General features: G+C 39.2%; 1 protein-coding gene across 7 annotated transcripts in view; it reads left to right on the top strand.

Annotated features, from left to right (window-relative positions):
* The window catches only part of ITSN2 (intersectin 2), an 80,198-nt gene that overhangs the window by 33,990 nt on the left and 27,241 nt on the right, over positions 1-18,967 (top strand). For 4 of the 7 annotated variants that reach the window (XM_066547150.1, XM_066547157.1, XM_066547151.1 and 1 more), the window contains 16 exons: positions 258-421; positions 1,689-1,886; positions 2,199-2,295; positions 3,940-4,082; positions 5,325-5,388; positions 7,527-7,664; positions 7,755-7,840; positions 8,859-9,121; positions 9,756-9,905; positions 10,131-10,271; positions 11,076-11,163; positions 11,789-11,928; positions 12,818-12,898; positions 14,595-14,731; positions 15,877-16,322; positions 17,524-17,645. In XM_066547150.1, coding sequence (XP_066403247.1) covers positions 258-421; positions 1,689-1,886; positions 2,199-2,295; positions 3,940-4,082; positions 5,325-5,388; positions 7,527-7,664; positions 7,755-7,840; positions 8,859-9,121; positions 9,756-9,905; positions 10,131-10,271; positions 11,076-11,163; positions 11,789-11,928; positions 12,818-12,898; positions 14,595-14,731; positions 15,877-16,322; positions 17,524-17,645 — 2,458 coding nt within the window. The remainder of the gene's footprint in view (positions 1-257; positions 422-1,688; positions 1,887-2,198; positions 2,296-3,939; positions 4,083-5,324; positions 5,389-7,526; positions 7,665-7,754; positions 7,841-8,858; positions 9,122-9,755; positions 9,906-10,130; positions 10,272-11,075; positions 11,164-11,788; positions 11,929-12,817; positions 12,899-14,594; positions 14,732-15,876; positions 16,323-17,523; positions 17,646-18,967) is intronic. The other 3 variants (XM_066547153.1, XM_066547155.1, XM_066547156.1) reach the window with 3 other exon arrangements.

Consider the following 18,967-nt stretch of genomic DNA (forward strand, 5'->3'; position numbering starts at 1 on the left):
TTCCCAAAAGCTTTCCTGCTTTCTTGGGAATTGCATGTTTAATATATAGGAACCTCAAAACTGAACTCTGCAGAAGTGGGTACTCAAACTTCTCAAAGGTAAGAAAGTTATCCTAAATTGAAAATTTACTTTGCAGTAAGTTTCTTGTTTTCCTGTGAAAAAACAGTAAATAAATCTAGTAGGAAAGCCTCTCATAGACCAAAAATGTTATATTTCTGTTTCTTTTCTAATTTTATTTTATTTTGGTTTTTTTTAAGGACACTCTCAGACCTGAACAAGGATGGAAAAATGGATCAGCTGGAGTTCTCTATAGCTATGAAACTCATCAAGCTGAAATTGCAAGGACAGCACTTGCCTTCAGTTCTCCCTCCTGTCATGAAACAAACTCCAGTGTTTTCACCACTAATGTCAGCTCGCTTTGGTACTTATGAATATATAATTACTTAGTGTTCAGAGGTAAAACAAACACAGTTAATTGCAGCCAAATAAAAGCATTAATCTGACCATGAAAGTTTAGTGAATCAGTGTGAAACAAGAAAAAAAGGATATTCTGATTTAGGAAATTCACCGGGTCACTTTCTTGATATATTTGAAAATTTGATTCTTTAAAGACTTTTAATAGAGAAAAACATTTATTCAGTTTTGACAAAAAGGCCACTCACATCTACTGTCTCCCTTGCAGGCTCTCATTTTGTACTGGTGATCTTTTTTTTTCTTCCTCCTACTCAGTCACGTATTTATACGTGGGGGTTTTAAAGTTAAATTTAGGCAAAGGTCAGAGTTTTGGTAGAACAGCTGTTTTACATATTTTTTCAAAGTGAATCAGACTGTTTTGGTTATATGATTAACTGAATAGAATTATTTTGACTCTTCTTTTTTTATATAGTGTTTGGGGATTCAGTGCATGCTTGCTATTCTGTTATTTTATAGCATAAAATATCCACAATGACTTGGGCTGGATTACAAAATACGCATACACGTCTATGATGAAATTAAATGTATGCATATATTAATTACATACATGATTTAAAATGTCTGCCCTTCACCAAATCTCGTGTGTTTGTCTACAAGGGCATGCATTTACAGGGAGCTGTGGATGGCATACAGTTACCTCTACAACTTCCCATCATCTCAGCAGCACTGTTGTGTTCCACAAGGTGCAGCCAGTAATTCAAGTGCCCTAATTTGCCTCAGGCAGCTGCCTTTAGAAACCCTTTGCTAAGCATGGGTACTAATAAGGACTTTTCATCCCTTTGGATTCTTCCAAGGCTGATAGTTGGAAGAGACTTAGTTCAGAAACAGCAGCAGCTTTTCCCTGTGGAGGATTGTCACAGCTTTTGAGGTTGTAATTCTCTCTCAGGGGCCAGGCTTGTTGAAGAAATAGGTATAGCTGCAATTATAGAAAACCAGATCTTACTCTCTTGTGAAAATAGTAGCTAAGCCTACCTTGAGAATGAATTTGCTTGTCAAGATTTTTCTTTTTAAATTCCTGTTCTTCAGTGTATTTTCCCCTGTGAGCTGTCTTGCCTAAATTTAGCAAAAAAGTAAATATTGCACATGAGCATCTATTTTACCTCATTGTATTCCAGACACCAGTTGCTTTGTGTAGTTTTGACCCACATAAGGGACCCAGTTTCTTGCTGAAGCCTCTGCAGTGTTAAAGCCTGAATTATTGGATTTTGCTCTAGGAATGGGTAGCATGCCAAATCTGTCCATGCCCACGTCTGTGTCTGCGATCGCACCGTTAGCTCCCATGGCTCTGACCTCCATGACTTCCATTCCTCCCCTGGTTATCTCTGCTCCCCTGGTGCCTTCTGTCAGTACCTCCTCGTTGCCAAATGGAACATCCAGCCTTCTGCAGCCTTTGTCTGTTCCTTTCTCCTCAAGTGAGTATAGCACAGTCCAGTACTTGCTCTCAGAATTGTGAATCTTATTTTCTCTGTGGCTAATTTCAGACAGGAGTCCTAATACATGCATGAGAGTTAAAAAAAACCAACAAAAAATCCCCAGAAAGCCCTACAAATGGTTTTTCTCCAAAGTTCACATCTGTTAATTCTGTTCTAACTAGTTAATCATAACAACAAGACACTGATTAGCTTTTCTTACTTCTGTCAAAGTGAATGTTGATTATGAAGCATTATCTTATACCCAGTTGCTTTATAATTCTGGGGTTAATTTTTTGTTTCTTCTTCTTCCAGCGCTGCCTCATACTGGTTCTTTAGGCCCCATGGCAGGAGGATTTGGTGGTTCCAGTATGCAGAAGGCACAGTCACTAATTGATTTAGGATCTAGCAGGTATGGAAGTTAAGTTTAAAATTGTTGTATCTTACACTAAAGTAGTATACCTTCCAAAACTTACAGAGCATTTCTGTTCTCAAAGTACATTTGTTAAAAATTAGTCGATATAATATGACCTGTCAAGTATAAAAACAGATTTTGTTTTTATATGCACAGGAAGTAATTTTCAGTAAATTGACAAAATATCCAAAGTAGGTGAGGAGTTGAGATGAGCAGTGCCAAAAAGAAGGGAATGTACCTCATTAGTAAAGAGAAACAAGCCTTGCTAAGTGGTTATAAAAGCAATGTTTGTGCATTATGTGCTCATTCATTATAGAGAGCACCATGTCATCAGCAGGCATGTTAGAATAGGATTTTTTATCAATATTTATCTGTGAATTTGCTTTATGAATAATAGAAGATTATGAATCTTTATGATCAGCTGCTCTGGTTCACTGATTTTAGGGCTTTGCCATAGAGGGACTTGCACATAGTGAGGGACTGGGCTTATGTATCTGGTTGGGCATCCAGGGGTGTCTCCCAAAGGATGGTACCAAGGGTACCTACACCCCAGCTCAGTTCCATGAGTGACTCAAAGGCTCTTGCACCTCCCTGCTGCCTGTTCAGGGCACGTGGGGTGCATGATCTGGGCTCCTCTCACACCAGATGTCAGCAGATGTCCTGTAAGGTGACTGTAAGCATGGCATGTGCCTGGAAACATCCTTTTTTTTGGTTGGTTGTCTTTTTTGGATTGCAAAGCCTTCTGTTGCTGGTGCTGTACAAAGGAGCCCTTCTGCAGTGTTATTGTTGGCAGCATTGTCACCATCATGTTGTCTCATTCCATGCAGGGAATGTCAATCCAGCATTGTGCTGGAGAGGCTTTGTTTCTGTCAGCATTCTCAATTGCCTTGGATAGCACTTCAAAGAGTTTGGGTTTTTTACTTGACAGACCGGGGATCACCTCTAACAAGGCAGGCTGAATTCAGCTCTCCTGAGTTTGTCTGATTTTCAGAGATGGGACACTGAAAATGCTGGGAGTTTAGATGGAAGTTTGATGGGTTTATCTAATCCCTCCATCAGCACTATTCTGCAGAAACTGACTGAGTTGGAAAAGCTCCACTCAGCATGTCATTGTCACAGAAAGAAGAGGTAGAGCTGGAATATGGTGATTTAAACAGCTTTAGAAGCTATGGGTTCATCAGATCCATTTTTATTCTCATGTTTAATCATTAACATGCCTCTTAAAGTTACTTAAACAATGACCTAACACTCTTGGGATAGTGGAGGTGTTTTCCTGTGGTTTCCTCTACTATTATTCTGCAGTGGTAGAAGGATCAATTATGTGCATTAGTGCCTGTGATACCAAAGGAAAATGATTTTCTAATCCACATGTTTCCTTACAAATATATCCCTACATTGGCTGTAAAATTCCGTATTTGTGATGAAATTATTTATAGCAAGTTAGCAGAGGTAAAACATTGTGGAAGTTGTTTCATGTTACTGGAACATTCTATGTATCTTCTGTTCCAATGCCTCTTTTTTAAACCAAGTGATTTAGAGTTATTTCTTTATCTCTTTTTCTCTTTTGGTTTTCCTTTAATATTTGGTTGGTTGGTTTGGTTTGTTTTTTTTGCTTTGTTTTGTTTTGAAATTATATTGCAGTTCAAATTCTTCCTCTAGTGCATCACTAGCTGGGAATTCACCAAAGATTACATCCTCAGACTGGGCAGTTCCTCAGGCCTCCAGATTAAAATACAGACAGAAATTTAACAGTCTTGATAAAAGCATGAGTGGATATTTATCAGGTGAGTATGACTTTTGGTATGGACTGGGAAAACCAGAGTGTTTCCTGCCTCTGAACATCACAGGCTGAGGGATGGAATCCCAGCTTGGGATTTGACTTCCATGTGAAATAAAAGCTGAAATGTTGGTGTTCAGACCTGTGCAGGAGAGAGTGGATTTCAGCCAGCAAGGAGTGGAAATAACCATCAGTTCATTGGCTTGGGCTTTGTGTTAGACCTGGAGGAGCCAAACACACTGGGGAAGCTACAGCAGCTGTGGCAGGGAAGAGGAGAAGCCTGGAGTGGTGGGACCTGACTAGAGGAGCCTGAGAACCACAAGGCTGTGGAGTTCTGCTCTGTAAAGTCAGCAGGCATTTTTCAAACATCACTCCTTGGACTGAGGCTCTTTCTTGTGACACTGGGGGACATTCACCATCATTTTTGTGCCGTGTGCTCCTGTATCAGTCAATGCTCAGATACTTGGCCTTTGTCTTTTGAAAGAACGCAGCTTGGGAAAGACTGCAGAACTGCAGCCACTGCTTGGAGTTTTTCCAAAGTAATTTAAGAGAGTCCTTGTTGGTTTCCAGTGACATCTGTGCTGGGCCACAGCATTATGGTGGCTTCAAAAGACTTCATACCAAGTTAATACAAGAGGAGAGTTTTTCAGAAATTCTTACAAAATGGGATTCCTCAGTGCAGTGAGTAGAGAGAGTGCTCAGAGAGCAGCCAGGAGGTGCAAAGTCACTATGTGTGTTTTGTGTCTGTATTAGATTTCCCATCTTGAATGAGCACTCTGCCTCAGTTCCCTTGCCTACAAAAGAGCAGGACAATTCTTTCTTTAAGGAAAGGGTCTCAATGTTTCAATCTTGTTCAGTTGATTTTGGACTGAAGGTTTCCTCCACCTGCCTAGAAATGTATCAGATTCTTTGCTACCAAGGAAAGCTCTCCAGGTGATAGCTCAAGGTTTAGGCAAACAGTCAGCTGTGCTGTTGTGACAGCTGTGGGGATTACCATAAATACCCATTTTTCATGTCAGCTTTTCTGTTAGGTGCTCTGGGTGGAAAAAGGTACAGGAGAATACTTACATCTTCATTGTGTTCAGGTTATAATGCCTGTTGTTAAGCTTGGAAGTAAAACCAACTGATGAAAATGGATTAGATTAATATTAAAAATAAACATGCCCCAGTTCATGACCCATTTTTTGCCTCATGTGAACCTTTGAATGAAGTATTTATTTTAATAAAAATCTTCTACGCTTTCACTAAGGATTTCAAGCAAGGAATGCCCTTCTGCAATCAAATCTTTCACAGACTCAGCTGGCTACTATTTGGTGAGTTTAGTTACTGATGCAAAATCTTCATGGTGTTAAGAGAAGAAATGTACTTTATTAAATAAATGATAGAGATACCACAGATCTAAAATCATAAACAGAAACTGAGCTGCTAGTTAAACTAAGTTTGTTCACTAGTTACATTTCTAAAAGACACCTTGAGATAATTCAGTTTTCCATTCTTTGTGTGTGTTTGTTAAACTCTGTAATAGAAGATGCTAACTTCAATTTCTGACCCAGGGATGCTCTCGCTGAGCTGAGGGCTTGTTCCTTTCAAAAGTAGGAATCTGAAATCTAGGTTGTTAGTTTTAAAGTATGGAGAAAGATTAAAAATTAAGTAACCCTTCAATTTTTTTGAGTTTTACTGCAGTTTCCATAAAGATATCTGCATATTGCATGTGTTTTAAGACTTGCCTTTATCGTGCTGATGAAAGTGGTGAGAGTTGTCTGAAGGCTTGAATGATCTGCTCTGCTAGACATGGCAGTTTAGGTTACACCTTCAGACATAACTCAGATGTTATACATGAAATTTAGTGGCTCAGAAGAATTCACAACAGCTTTACATCTCCTCTTGAGTTCCCTTTCTTCTTCCTCTGTCCCTGGACAGTCATTTGTGTCTGTAGCAGCAGCAAAGCTCAGCTTGTTTGGTTTCATTCTGTGAAGATAAATGTGGGCTGTGGGGTTGTATTGCTCCTCTCTGGAGTCTGGGGGATAAATCAGGTGTGCAGTGTTTCTTTTCCTTCTGGGTGTGTATCCTGAAGGTATCAGTAGCCAATGCAAGGAGTTCTGTGTTCCCCTGTAGAGAGAAATAACAGCCCAAATTTCAGTTTTGCCCTAAGAAATTACCAATATTTCTACTGGGTGCTTATTAGTGGTAATTACTGAAATAATGGTGCTGTTACGTGTGAGTAGTGCTGGTGTGTGAACATAACAAAATTTCATCATCTCCTGCTTTTGTTTTTCACTGTGTGTATGTGATGGGTTTTTTTTTTTTGGTGTTTGTTTTGTTGTTTCCTTTTTGTTTTTCATAGGTTTTTTTTAACTGCTTTCTAAATGAACTGTGTTTTTACTAAGCATTTTGCTTTCGCGCAGTCTAACGACACATTTCAGCAATTCTGTCTCCATAGACGATTCTTTGAGAGAGGCTCCTGCTTTCTTGCATTTCAGTGGATTCACAAATACACACACCCCACCAGCCCCCCCCCAGCTTGTTGGAAACAGTTTGTAGGCTCATATGATCTCCTGCTCCTTAGAAGGGAGTAGGTGATCCTTTTCCTACCCACTGCAAGTTACTCTGCACCAGCTTGTGTCTTCCCTGCACTGTCAAGGAGACACAAGGGGAAGAAAGAATTCTATGCAAAGCTCCCTCTTGTAGAGTTTGATGTAATTTTATGTAATGTTTTCTTTGGCTTCAAAAAATAATTGAAAAAGTGATTTCTAGCATTTTGAGCTGGTTAAGAACAGTCCTGGTTTCACTTTCCAGCTCTTCTATTTGTGATGCAGTAAAACAAGAGATACTTCTTACTTTCAGTGTTTTATGGAAATGTAAGAAGATTGGGTTTGTTCAGGCTGGAGAAGAGAATGTTTCAGTGAAGCTGAAAAGAAAGCTTCACCTGAAAATAGCCAAAGAAAGATGGAGAGAGTTTATTTTCAAGGGCCTGTAGAGACAGGACAAGGGGGAATGGCTTCAAACTGTAAAAGAGCAGGTTTAGATTGGATATTAGGAAGAAATTCTGTACTGTAAGGATGGTGAGGCACTGGAACAGGCTGCCCAGAGGAGCTGTGGATTCCCAATCCCTGGAAGTGTTCATAGCCAAGCTGGATGGAGCTTGGAGCAACCTGGGCTAATGGAAGGTGTCCCTGTCCATGGCAGGGGGTTGGAACTGGATGATCTTTAAGGTCCCTTGCAACCCAAACCACTCCATGATTCCATGATCTGAATAACAGTACATGATTAAACCAAATAATATCTCCCTTCATCAGTTATTTATGTTATTAATTGTAAGTATTTTTACCAAAACATTCCACAGGAATTGTCAGTTTTAAAAATTGTTTTCCCACAGTGCCTTGTTTCAGCTGTAATTTGTGAGTGATTGTGGTGTTTGGTTCTAATTGGTGCTGCTGCTGAACCCCTGCAGGTCCCTGGCTGATATAGATGGAGATGGGCAGCTGAAAGCTGATGAGTTTGTGTTGGCCATGCACCTCACAGACATGGCCAAAGCTGGGCAGCCACTGCCTCTGACTCTGCCCCTTGAGCTGGTGCCACCTTCTTTCAGGTAATCACTGAGGGCGGTGAAATGTAATGTATTTAACACAACTGTGCTGTTCCTCTAACAATGGTGGGGTGGGGTTGTTTTCCCCTCCAGGAGTGGAAAATATACTGAAAATATAAATGGAACTCTGCCATCTTATCAACCTGTGCAAGAGGAGGAGCCACAGAAAAAACAGCCAGGTAAAAAACAGGGTTCATGTTCTCAGTGTATGGGGCTGGTTTTGAAGGGCACTGAAACCTTTAGGAAGTGGAAGAAGGAATGCAATCCATGGAGAGCTTCATTTCAGGAGCTAGATCCCTTTTAACTTGGATGGTAGGAAGCTTGTTGAGTGGATGTAGCCAGCCTGTTTCATCCAATAGAATTGAGAAGGCAGTGACAAGGGGCTATTTTTAGCTGTAGGAGAGGAAAAGTGTGCTGATTAATAATGTATTCTGGAAAAGAAACCCTTCATGGCCAGACACTGCTGTGCTACTGCAAATTTTTTTTTCATTTGAAAGTTCCTGGCATTACTGGCCATTCTGAAAGCAGCGGGGTCCAGAGTAGTTCAGTTCTCTGCGAACTGGAAGCAGTTTGGACATAACATAAATTCTCCTACTGACAATGTTACAGGGACACTGCAAGACAAAACTTGCCTTTCCTTTTGGAAGGGTGGTTGCGAGGGCCTAAACCATTCCTTTGTGTCTCTTTTTATCCTTGTGTGCAGTAATTGAGCTTGATCCTGTTTTGGTTACTCATAGTTTTAGCTCCAGGAACTCTTACAGGGAGCACCATTAAAAACTAAGCTCTTTATCCATGTGTTAATGTTTCCTGCACATTGGAAAACCTTTCTAACAGCATAGAGTTTTCTCCCAGCTTATAAAAGCTGTTCTTTTATGTTTTCCTCTAGCATTCTTTCCTCTTTCATTCTTTAGAGTGAAAGGCTTTCCTGTAACGTTCAAGTCATTTTCGTGGTCATTTTTAAGCTGGAACTTTTTCTTCTTTTATTTTTTTCCCCAGTTGGAATATACTTAGGAAAATTTAGAGGTATTTTTGAAGAGAAAAATCAAAATAATACTTTAACAAATGGAAGATGCTTACATCATCCATGACTGAACAACCTGAGCTTGCCAAGTTTCTATCTTTAGTGGCATAACTGAAGTCCTTGTTTGAGAGTGGTGTTTTGCACAGGGCAGAAATAACAACCTTTCCTTCTTTTAGTGACATTTGAGGACAAAAGGAAAGCCAACTATGAGAGGGGAAATATGGAGCTGGAAAAACGCCGACAGGTCCTGCTGGAGCAGCAGCAGAGAGAGGCTGAAAGGAAGGCTCAGAAGGAACGGGAAGAGCAGGAGCGAAGAGAGAGGGAACGCCAGGAGCAGGAGCGGAAGAGGCAGCTGGAAATGGAGAGGCAGCTGGAGAGACAACGAGAGCTGGAGAGACAAAGGGAAGAAGAAAGGAGGAAAGAAATAGAAAGGCGGGAGGTTGTTTGCTTAACATTGCTTTTAATGCTCCAAGGAATGTGTATGTGCATATAGCATCCAGGGTTTGAGTGCTGTCTCCTTGCCTGGCTGATGCCAGGTTGTCTTGGAGAGAGAACACCATTTGTTATAAATATTGGTATAGGTTAAAGATTTTCAGATGCTTCATAGGAGAGATGAGATTTTCTTGAGCATATTTCTTGCATTTTTGCAAAAATTTGTATTCCAAACAAGACTCTATTGAATTCATAATTGATAACATTTTGACAGCCGAGCTTGAGACAAATTTGCTTCTACTTGGTGTCTCAGTGCATGCATCAGGCTTCCATATTTTATGTAGTTCTGTGAAATACTGCTTGTAACCTCCTTTGAGTATCTGTCAATGTGCTGTTTTATGGGCAGTATTCCAAGCTGCAAAAGCTTTCTGAATTATGAAGCTTTTTTTCATCCAGAGTCAGGAGTGTGGCACGAAGAACCTTGTAGGATCACTTCCTGCGTTCTTTGATGCTGAAGTTTATAAGAGCACTTTAGAGAAGACATTATGTTGTGTTGCTGCTTAGAAATAGAGCACATCATATTAAATCATGCTGAGTTCTGCATCTCCACTGTAATTTAAGGTAATGCAACTTTTCCTCAGGCAGCAAAGCAGGAGCTCGAGCGCCAGCGACGACTGGAATGGGAGAGGATCCGTCGCCAAGAACTTCTCAATCAGCGCAACAGGGAGCAAGAAGAAATTGTCAAGTTGACCTCTAGAAAGAAGAGCCTTAATCTTGAATTAGAAGCCCTGGTAAGACAGGAATTTCACCACATATGCTGAAATACAGTATTTAAATTATACAAATACTATACCTGCATTAATGGCCCACTAGGAGTTCCATTCTGTTTTGGATAATGAATCCAAAGCAGGTATTTTGGGTTGTTTTAGAGAACTGGTTGTGAACTAACCTGCCCACAGGCTTAGCAAAGGGATTTTTGCCATATGTGGTGTAATCTGTCTCTGCTTTCTTTCCAGACTGACAAACATCAGCAGATCTCAGGCAGGTTACAGGATATTCGTAGCAAAAAGCAAATGCGAAAAACTGAGCTGGAGGCTTTGGATAGGAAATATGACCAAGGGATCATGGAAGTCAAGCAACTACAGCAACAGCTGGAGGTGTGTAGCTTTGTTAAGCTTATGGTTTTCTTTTACCATATTCTGTGTTTCCTAATGCTGTTGAAAATGCATCTCCATCGAGAGGAATATGCAGTCAGTTGGATTGCAGTGGAGAGAGGAAATAGGCAGGACTGTCAGCATTGCAGAGGCTTTTAGTTTTTTCTGTGGTGTTAAACAAATGATTATACGTATTAAAATGAGCTGAGAGTTCAGTAACAGTTGTGAAAACTTCAGCTATTCTTTTGTGGACTGATAGTAGAGACTTCTCTTTAATTTTGAATTCTTCTATGGCTCCAGACTCAGATTTTTTTGAGGAATGTTGTCCTGTGTTCCAACCAAGTTGGTGTTTAGGTTGAATTACCTTCCTGCTCTTTTATCTTTTTTTTTTCTCTATTTGAGTTACAAGACATTAATTATTTCTAATCACTTGACTACCCCAAATTATCCTCTGCCATATTTTTATGTGATGTTTCTGCTCATCAGGGAAACTTCTTTTCATGTTGTTACTGTTTTATGTTAGGCTTGGAGCAGTCACCTTAAATGGTCTTGTGATAATATTTACACTTCTAGCATGTTTGTTAAATATTTTTCCATCTGTCTTAATGGTTTGGGGTCAAAATCTTTCAATTGTAATATTATTTCTATTAAGAGTATAGAAATATTTTTTTTCTTTATCCAGTAATAATAACTTGCATCCCTGTTTCATTAACATGAGTTGTAGCTATGCTTGAAAAGTCTCTCAGTTTTACTTAATGATTCATAAACAATATTAAAATTTTGTTATGTTCTCTTCAACATCTACAGGATTATCAGAATAAACTAATCTATTTGGTTCCTGAAAAGCAGTTGTTAAATGAAAGGATAAAAAATGCTCAACTTGAAAACACTCAGAGTAAGTGCTTGCACATGAGTTCTATTCTTGATTGCCTTGCTGAGTTCTCATCCTTTGTAATCAAGACTGAAGGGTTACAGAGGTGTTAATAACAGCTTCACTTCTACATCTTCCCAGTTTAGTGCCATTGTCTCATCTGCATTCCATTATCTCCTTCATGTTCCAAATAAGGGACAAACAAACACATCTTGGCAAGAAAGCACAGATTTTGCTTAAAACTTAATTTATACAGGCTGTGTAGCTCACAGATGCTATCACAATTTGTTCTTTTTTTAGTAGTCTAAACTCAGGGGAGTTAATTTATGTAAAGTTTGGTCTTTGTTTCAAATTACACTGGAAGTCTCTGTCTAGAGAAACTTGGTATGAAATACTCTGCTATTAAAAAAAACAACTTGCAATTTATTCTGTATGTATTGCATGTAATGCCTGTGTGCCTTAGTTCAGTGTTGGGGATATTTCTTCCTTGTGCTGTATATGAATAAAAAGGTAAATCAAGGAATTTTTGTGAGGAAGGAGGTTTGGATTTTGTATACAATAGGAAAATAACAAACAATGATTAAGAACTTGGGAAAAATTTTTTTTAAACCCCAGAAACATGTAAAATTGTATGTCTTTCCTTATGCAGGTACAGGAGTTGATTCAGTGCACAAGAAGTCCCAAGAAAAGGAAGAATTATGCCAAAGACTTAAGGAACAACTAGATGCCCTTGAGAAGGAAACTGCTTCTAAACTTGCTGAAATGGATGAGTTTAACAGTCAGCTTAAGGTACTTGCATTATCCAAATATCCTACACTTGTGAGCACTGTATTTTATTTCTCCATCCAGTTATAAAGATTGGTGTCACTTTCACCAGGCTTCCACCAATTTCAGTGTCAAATAAGAATTATCAAAAGTCTTGGAGTAAATAACACAATACAAATGCAAATGTATTGCTAATGTACTAAAATATGAGTCTCTTGCTAACTATTGCTTTGCATGACTCAGCTATTGCTCCCTCTCACCTTTTGCCTTCTAGAACTCATTTTGATTTAGAATTAAAGTTTCCCAGGCCTTTGCACATTCTGTTCTTACAGTATGAGGTCATATTTGCTGCTATTTTTGAATTGTGTACTGAACACTTGACTTTTGTTGATAGACCTGTGTGGTTTCACAGCACACTCTGCAAGGTCTGGTGGCAGATTTGGGTACGAGCCTAAAAGTAACTGTAGGCCACTTATTTCTTAATATTTGTTAATTTGTTGTAAGCTAAGAGTTGTTGACCACTGGCTCTGAATTTTTGTTTCTGAGGCAACTCTTGGCCTGCCTAAAAGCTCAGGCAGCTCTCACAGGGTAGCACTGATCCATTTAACTTTATTTGCCAGCTTGCTCCAAGTGGCACTGGAGGGAACTTTTTCCCTAGATAATGGATTGATGCTGGGCCAGCACAGGGGCTCTGCACTCTCCAGTAAAAAAAAAGGCCACAAAAATTTGTAAATGTGTAAGGAATTCATTTTCTTTTTAAAAGTGGCTTAATGCAATGGGCATTTTCAGTTACTTGGTTGCTGCATGGCTTGCTGTGTTCAGTGGCTGCATCCACAGTTCAGTCTTCCCTAAAATATGTTTTTCAAAATACAGTGCAAAGATTAATTGGCTTTTTATCTACCTTATCTTACAGTGTGAGAATATGGATGATTCTGTTCTTCAGTGCCTTTTGTCTCTGCTAAGCTGTCTCAACAACCTCTTCCTCTTACTTAAGGTTATTTTCTAATCTTTGGCTTTTTTGTTTTTTAATTATTTCGCAATTTCTCTCTGCTTACCCTTTCTGTTTGGATGTACAACTTCTAATTAAATACATTTTCCCAAAAGAAAATCAGTAGGCTGCTTTTCTTTCTGCTAGCTTTTATATCCTCTTTAAGACTTAATATCCTTACCTGCTTAGAAATCCAAACTGCAGAATACTGAGAGCAAAATCCTGACTTTTAATTTTTTTTGTTTCTTAATGGTCTGTTCTCTAAGTTGTTTCACCCAAACATTTTTCTTGTTAGTTAACATGAACCAAAAAAGCAGTCTCAGATGGAAACAGTGTCTTCTCCCACTTTTCCATCTCTTGCTCTGTACCTGTAGCCATCCATCCTGAGCTGTGAGTCAGGTATTCAAGTTCTTGTCCGGGGTGCAGAATATGATATGGCAAACACAGTGCTGTCAAACCTCCAGATTAACCCAGTACTAAAAACTACTTGCTGTCTTTCAACATTACTTTTGTCTGCTGAGGTCAGAAATACTTTTAGAATAATGTATGAAGCAAAAAACCCAACAGAATTACCTAACTGAGCTTTTCATTTTGCTTTGCTTGAGGGTTTTTCTGTCCTTAAAGGTAGAGAATTTTTCTAATGTAAGTTCGCTTCCATAGTGTTCCGAAATTCTGGGCAAAGTAAGAAGGAAAAATGTTCCCAGCTGAATATATTTGGGAAAAAATTGTAGTCAGTTGCTTGATTTAGATTGTTGCTACAGAGACTTCCAATGACACAGCAATCTAAATTGTACCATATGCCTTAGGCAACGTGATTCTTGGTAGAGTTGCATATTGTAGTGGGAATGCTTCATTCTTAATTGCTTTATTTGTATTTATGAGATCAGATACAAAAAATCAGAGTTTACCTGTTGCATTGCTGTTGTACCTGTTGTATATCAGCAGGATTTTCCTAAGTAAAAAGACTGAACTATCTTAGAGGTGTTTTGCAACAAGGTGAAGTACAGGCGAAAGTAATTCTATTATTGTTGATCTTTTTCAGTCTGTAAATTTAATTATCCAAAAGATGCATTCTGATTTTTTGTTTGGAAAAAAAGATTGTTATCAGAGGGAGGTGGGATAGGAATTGAAGGATGTGTTCAGAAAGAAAAAGACTAAAACTGAGAAGGTTACAAGTACAGGAAAAGTCCAGTCAGAGTTAGTGCCTTTAAGCTATGGTTTCCCACAGTGGTAAGACTGCTGGGTGTATTTCTGAAGTTTTCAGTTTAAACATGGGACTGATCACTCAGGAAGTATCAAGGGTGAGCACCCTACTGCAGGATGCTTTCTCAGGTTATGGTACAGTGTTGGCTTTCAGCTGAAATCTACCTCCTTGTAGTTACTTAAAATACAATTCACTGCCTTCAAAAATGTTGTGTTTGAACATTCAATTCTGCATCTTCCCCTCTCCTCTGTTGTATTTGGCATTTCCAGCAGGTGTAGGACTGGAAGGGCTCTTTGAAAGCCCAAATTACATCACTGACTTTGCAAACCTGCCATCTCCTTTTATACTTCCAATGATTTGACTTCCTTTGCAGTGACCTCCAAGGACTATTAATAACTTAATACTATTTTTGCCATTTGTATTAAAACGTGGTTGAAAAAGCATTAAATACCTGGATGGCTTTATTCCCTTTTATGAATTCCACTGTTCCCTCCCTAGGACCTGAGGGAAAGTTACAGCACGCAGCAATTAGCCTTGGAGCAGCTCCACAGGATCAAACAGGACAAAATAAGAGAGGTACAAAAAAGAAGAGCTGAGCTGGCACAGAAGAAGCGACTGGAAGATGAGGCTGCAAGGTAATCATGGCTGAGGGTGTCAGTGTGGCAGTGCTTAGAACAAAATAATGCTGTTGTGGCTTTTAAGATAAGATCTATGTTTTTAATGTAAAAAATACATCCTATGTTGCCTTAGAGGAAGCATTTTATGTTGAGTACAACTTGTGTAAGAGGGTTTGAATTTGAGATTTTCAATGGTTTATATTTGATTTGACTGAAGAAGCAGAGCTAGTGACCTTGTAGAGTGGGTGATTCATGGGCTTTGCTTATCACAGCATTTTTCTGCTTGAGATGAAGTTTCATAACATTGTGACAGTCTCAGAAAGCCATGTGGCATATGTGTGGTGATGGCCTGTTAATTTTTTGGTTGGACACAGCTGTGTGATGGAGTAACAGCATCCCTGCATAGCTCCTACTGCATCCTGCCACATGCATTGGAAACGCTAAAATGCCCATCAGAGGAGTGGATGTCCCACAGGAAATGGATGAAAAGGTCTCATCTAGACATTTTTCAGAAGATGGCCCAAAGGGTTAGATCCTTTCTCTTCAGAAAAAAGGTCTTGACAGCTAAAATATTGTGTTGAATTGGATACTAACTTCTTTAGACAGCTGAGGCATAGGATAACATCTGAATAGTTACAGAGAGTACAGTCAGGTTTCCAGATCATGTCTGCTGCAGTGTGGTCCTGGCAGGGATAAGCACATTGGATAGATTACAAGTGCTGAAGGAAAAAATACCAAGCTGACAAGATCAGTATGCAAAGGCTATTTTTATCTATGTACCTGAGTGGAATTAATCTCTGTGGAAGTCATTGTTTCCAGTCGTAAGATTTGGATACTGCCTTGCTGGAGAGCTTAAATCCAGCTTGGTTCAATTATCAGATCAGTTCTTGCTCATCAGGATGCAGGTGGGCAGAAGTGCTTGTGAAGGCACTGCTCAGGTGATGGACTAAAATTATTGGATTTTAATCAATTTGTTATTTTTATGTGGAGCACTCTAGCATTCATGTTAAGCCATGGTCTGTGGCAGAGCTGATGACCCTGAGAGCAAGTGATCAATGTCATAAACTCAGTTTTGCTGACAAGTGTCACTGGTTACTGTAGGAACACAATCTCATTCATTTTTATGTGGATGTTCTCTTACCTCTCTCATTCCTTTCTTCTAGGAAGGCAAAAAGGGAGAAGGAGAACCGATGGCAGGAAAATATCCGAAGGGAAGAGGAAGAGAAAAAGAAACGACTGGAGGAAGAACGAATGCAGGAAAAAGTCCAAGAAAAGCTGAAAGCTGAAGAAGCAGCTGCCATGATGAGGGAAAGGGAAAACAAACAACACCTTCTTGCAGAGGAGGAGAAAAATAGACAAGCCATGATCTCGAGGGAGGTGGAACAACAAAGGCAGAGGCAACTGGAAGAAGATAAAAGAAAACAAGAACAAATAGCAAAAGAAGCTGAGGAGAGGCGCAAGCAGAACGAGGAGATAAAAAAGATAAAAGAAGCAACCAACTCTCAAGAGGCGGAGAAACACACTTCTAAAATAAATATAAATGACAAGTTTGCAGATCTGTTGAAGTCAACAGAGGGGAAAAATCTTAAGCCACCCTGGAAAAATGAAGGTAATCTTAAAATCATTAGACTTTTGGACTTTTACTTCTCTGAGTGTTCTTTCACTCTTCAGGTGTACTATTATTGATGTGACCCTATGGCAGACTTCTTGCCTAAATTACAATTAAAAAGAACCCAAACCAGCAATGTTTCCTGTCTTTGTCAGTTACAAATGATCCTATAAACTGAAGTTACTTCTGTCAGTTTTCAGCACCTATGATTCTGATGACAAATCTTCCACTGATCATGGTCAACAAATAGCAGTTGCTGGGAACAGTAATATTTTAGGTTTTTCCTAGGGCTTGTACTTTCTTTCATTCAAACAGAATGCTAATATGGAGGGGGTTTGTTCATTGACGAGAGATGGGCAGGTAATGCTCAGACAAGTGATTTCATAACAGTGAAATGTAGTTTATTTTTGCATTACTCAATGCCTTAAATGAAAAAAAAACCAAAAACCTGAATGACTAGACCTAACTAGTTGTGGGACTTGGAAAAATAGTGCTTTAACAGTATTTTCACTAAAGGCACGTTTGATTTCATCCTTCATTAGTTCTTGTCAGTTTTTATTAGCCGCTTTTCTCACTGAGTTCAGCAAGGATCAAATTAGAACAAGGCTGAAAGATATTTGCACACCTCAGCTATACCTTGTAAGACATTCCCTGTTTGCAACATCAGTCACTGACTTGGAGAATGGAGATGCAAAGAAAATAGAAATCGTGATATTTTGCTATTATAGGTTTCTAAATAAAATCTTCACAACATGCTGCTGAGCGCTTCTTGTTTCAACAGTGGGATCTTTTCAACTTGGAACATTATAGTGCATTAAATGAGGTTTTATTAAAGCACTGGCTTAGTCAGAGCAGCATGGCAAGGAAAGAGGAGAACATAAAAATGTCATTTTAACAATGTCTAGCAGGTGTCCCTGGCCATGGCAGGAGGCTGAAACTAGATGACCTTTAAGGTCCCTTCCAGCCCAACCCATTCTGTGTTTTTTCTGATTTTTCCCCTGCAGAAGTCAATGCGTTTTGTTGTCTCAGTTACATTTCCATGATGGGTGTGTTAAATTGATGCCCTGGTGATCTCCTCTGATACCTGCACTGTGTCGGGGGCAAGAACTGATATTCCTACCAGTTGCTTGGAGTGATGGGGGTCCAGCTGAGTGCTTGTCTCAGCTGTGTCAGAGTGGTAACTGGTTTTCTTACCTTCCAGGCAAGGCAGCTGGTGCTGCAGAGTCGAGGAATTCCGTTGCCTTGGTAAATTACAGAGCTCTGTATCCATTTGAGGCAAGGAACCACGATGAGATGAGCTTTAATACTGGAGATGTAATTCAGGTAAGATTGGCTATTCACATTTAACTTGCAAAAGTTAACCTTTTTCTCTAGCCTTGAGATGCACAAAGTCTTAAGGGTCAAAAGCCTTGTGTTTGATGTATTGTAAGGTTTACTCAAAATTTAAACTGGATTGCTGCTTTATGTTTTTCTAAACGGGCGAAATTAAGATCAGTTCAGCCAAAATATTTCTGAGTTTTACATATCCCAGATATTTTGACCATCTCTTTAAATATAAGAACAGTGAATGCTAGACATCAACTTTATAAAATTAGTAGATCAGAAACAATGTAGTTGTTGCAGCTCATTGCACATGTACAAGTTGACTTCTGAGTGTTTGCTTGAAATATGAGTATAGTTAATAGACACGTGAATTATTCATTGATGGAATTTGAATTAAAATCAAATTAGTTATATAACAAGTAGATGTGAGAGGTTCTTTTGAATCTTAATGCTGTTTCCAGTGTATTCTTAACAGACATTTCTGCCTGTCTGAGCAACCTGGTCTAGTGGAAAGTGTCCCTGCCCCTGGCAGAGGGTGTGGAACCAGGTGATCTTTAAGATCCCCTTCAACCCAGACCATCCTGTGAATCTGTGATTCTCTGAGTGTTCCCTTTATCAATCCTCCCTCAGGCAGATACTTAGAGTAATTTGTTCTGTGTCCATTTATTGCAGCGCTTTTTGGAATTTGCTGTCTATAATATTACAGCAGGACCATAAGATTGGAAATGCCTTGTGGCTTCTCAGTCGAAGTCTGTGTTATTTCATGTATATTAGTTATTAGCACTTGTTTGAAAATCTTTGCCTGCAGGTGAATGGGTGAAAACTGATTACAACTGTGCTAATACAGTTTCTAATGTATAAGTATGTGTGGTTGCTCCTCATTCAGACTGTAAGTAGTACAAGTAGGTGATAAGGAAGAATTTATAAAGCAATGTGGTACAAAATACTAAAACACTTGACTAAATTAGCTTTCAGTTTGACAGTGTTAAAGCATTTATTTGCATTTTCATACCGGTGAGCCATGGAAGAGAGAACAAGAGAAGTAGGTTTTGCTTTGACTTGCCTCTCAGCTGTAATTGTATCATTGAACTGCTGATAACTGATTTCAGAAATAGGCTAACAGCTGCCACCTCGTCCTCCTCCGGCATCCCAAACCCCAGCTAAGCAACCAGCTGATAATGTTTGATGGGCTGCTAATTTTTAGCCAATTTTCACTAACTGGCTAATTTGCAGCATAATGGAAGCTTCAGGATTGCAGTGAATGTTTAAGAATGTTCTATACTTAATCACACAGTAAATAACAGAAGTTTTGGAAGCAGTCA

The sequence above is a fragment of the Molothrus aeneus genome, chromosome 3 (assembly GCF_037042795.1).
Source record: "Molothrus aeneus isolate 106 chromosome 3, BPBGC_Maene_1.0, whole genome shotgun sequence".
Classification (NCBI taxonomy): Eukaryota; Metazoa; Chordata; class Aves; order Passeriformes; family Icteridae; genus Molothrus; species Molothrus aeneus.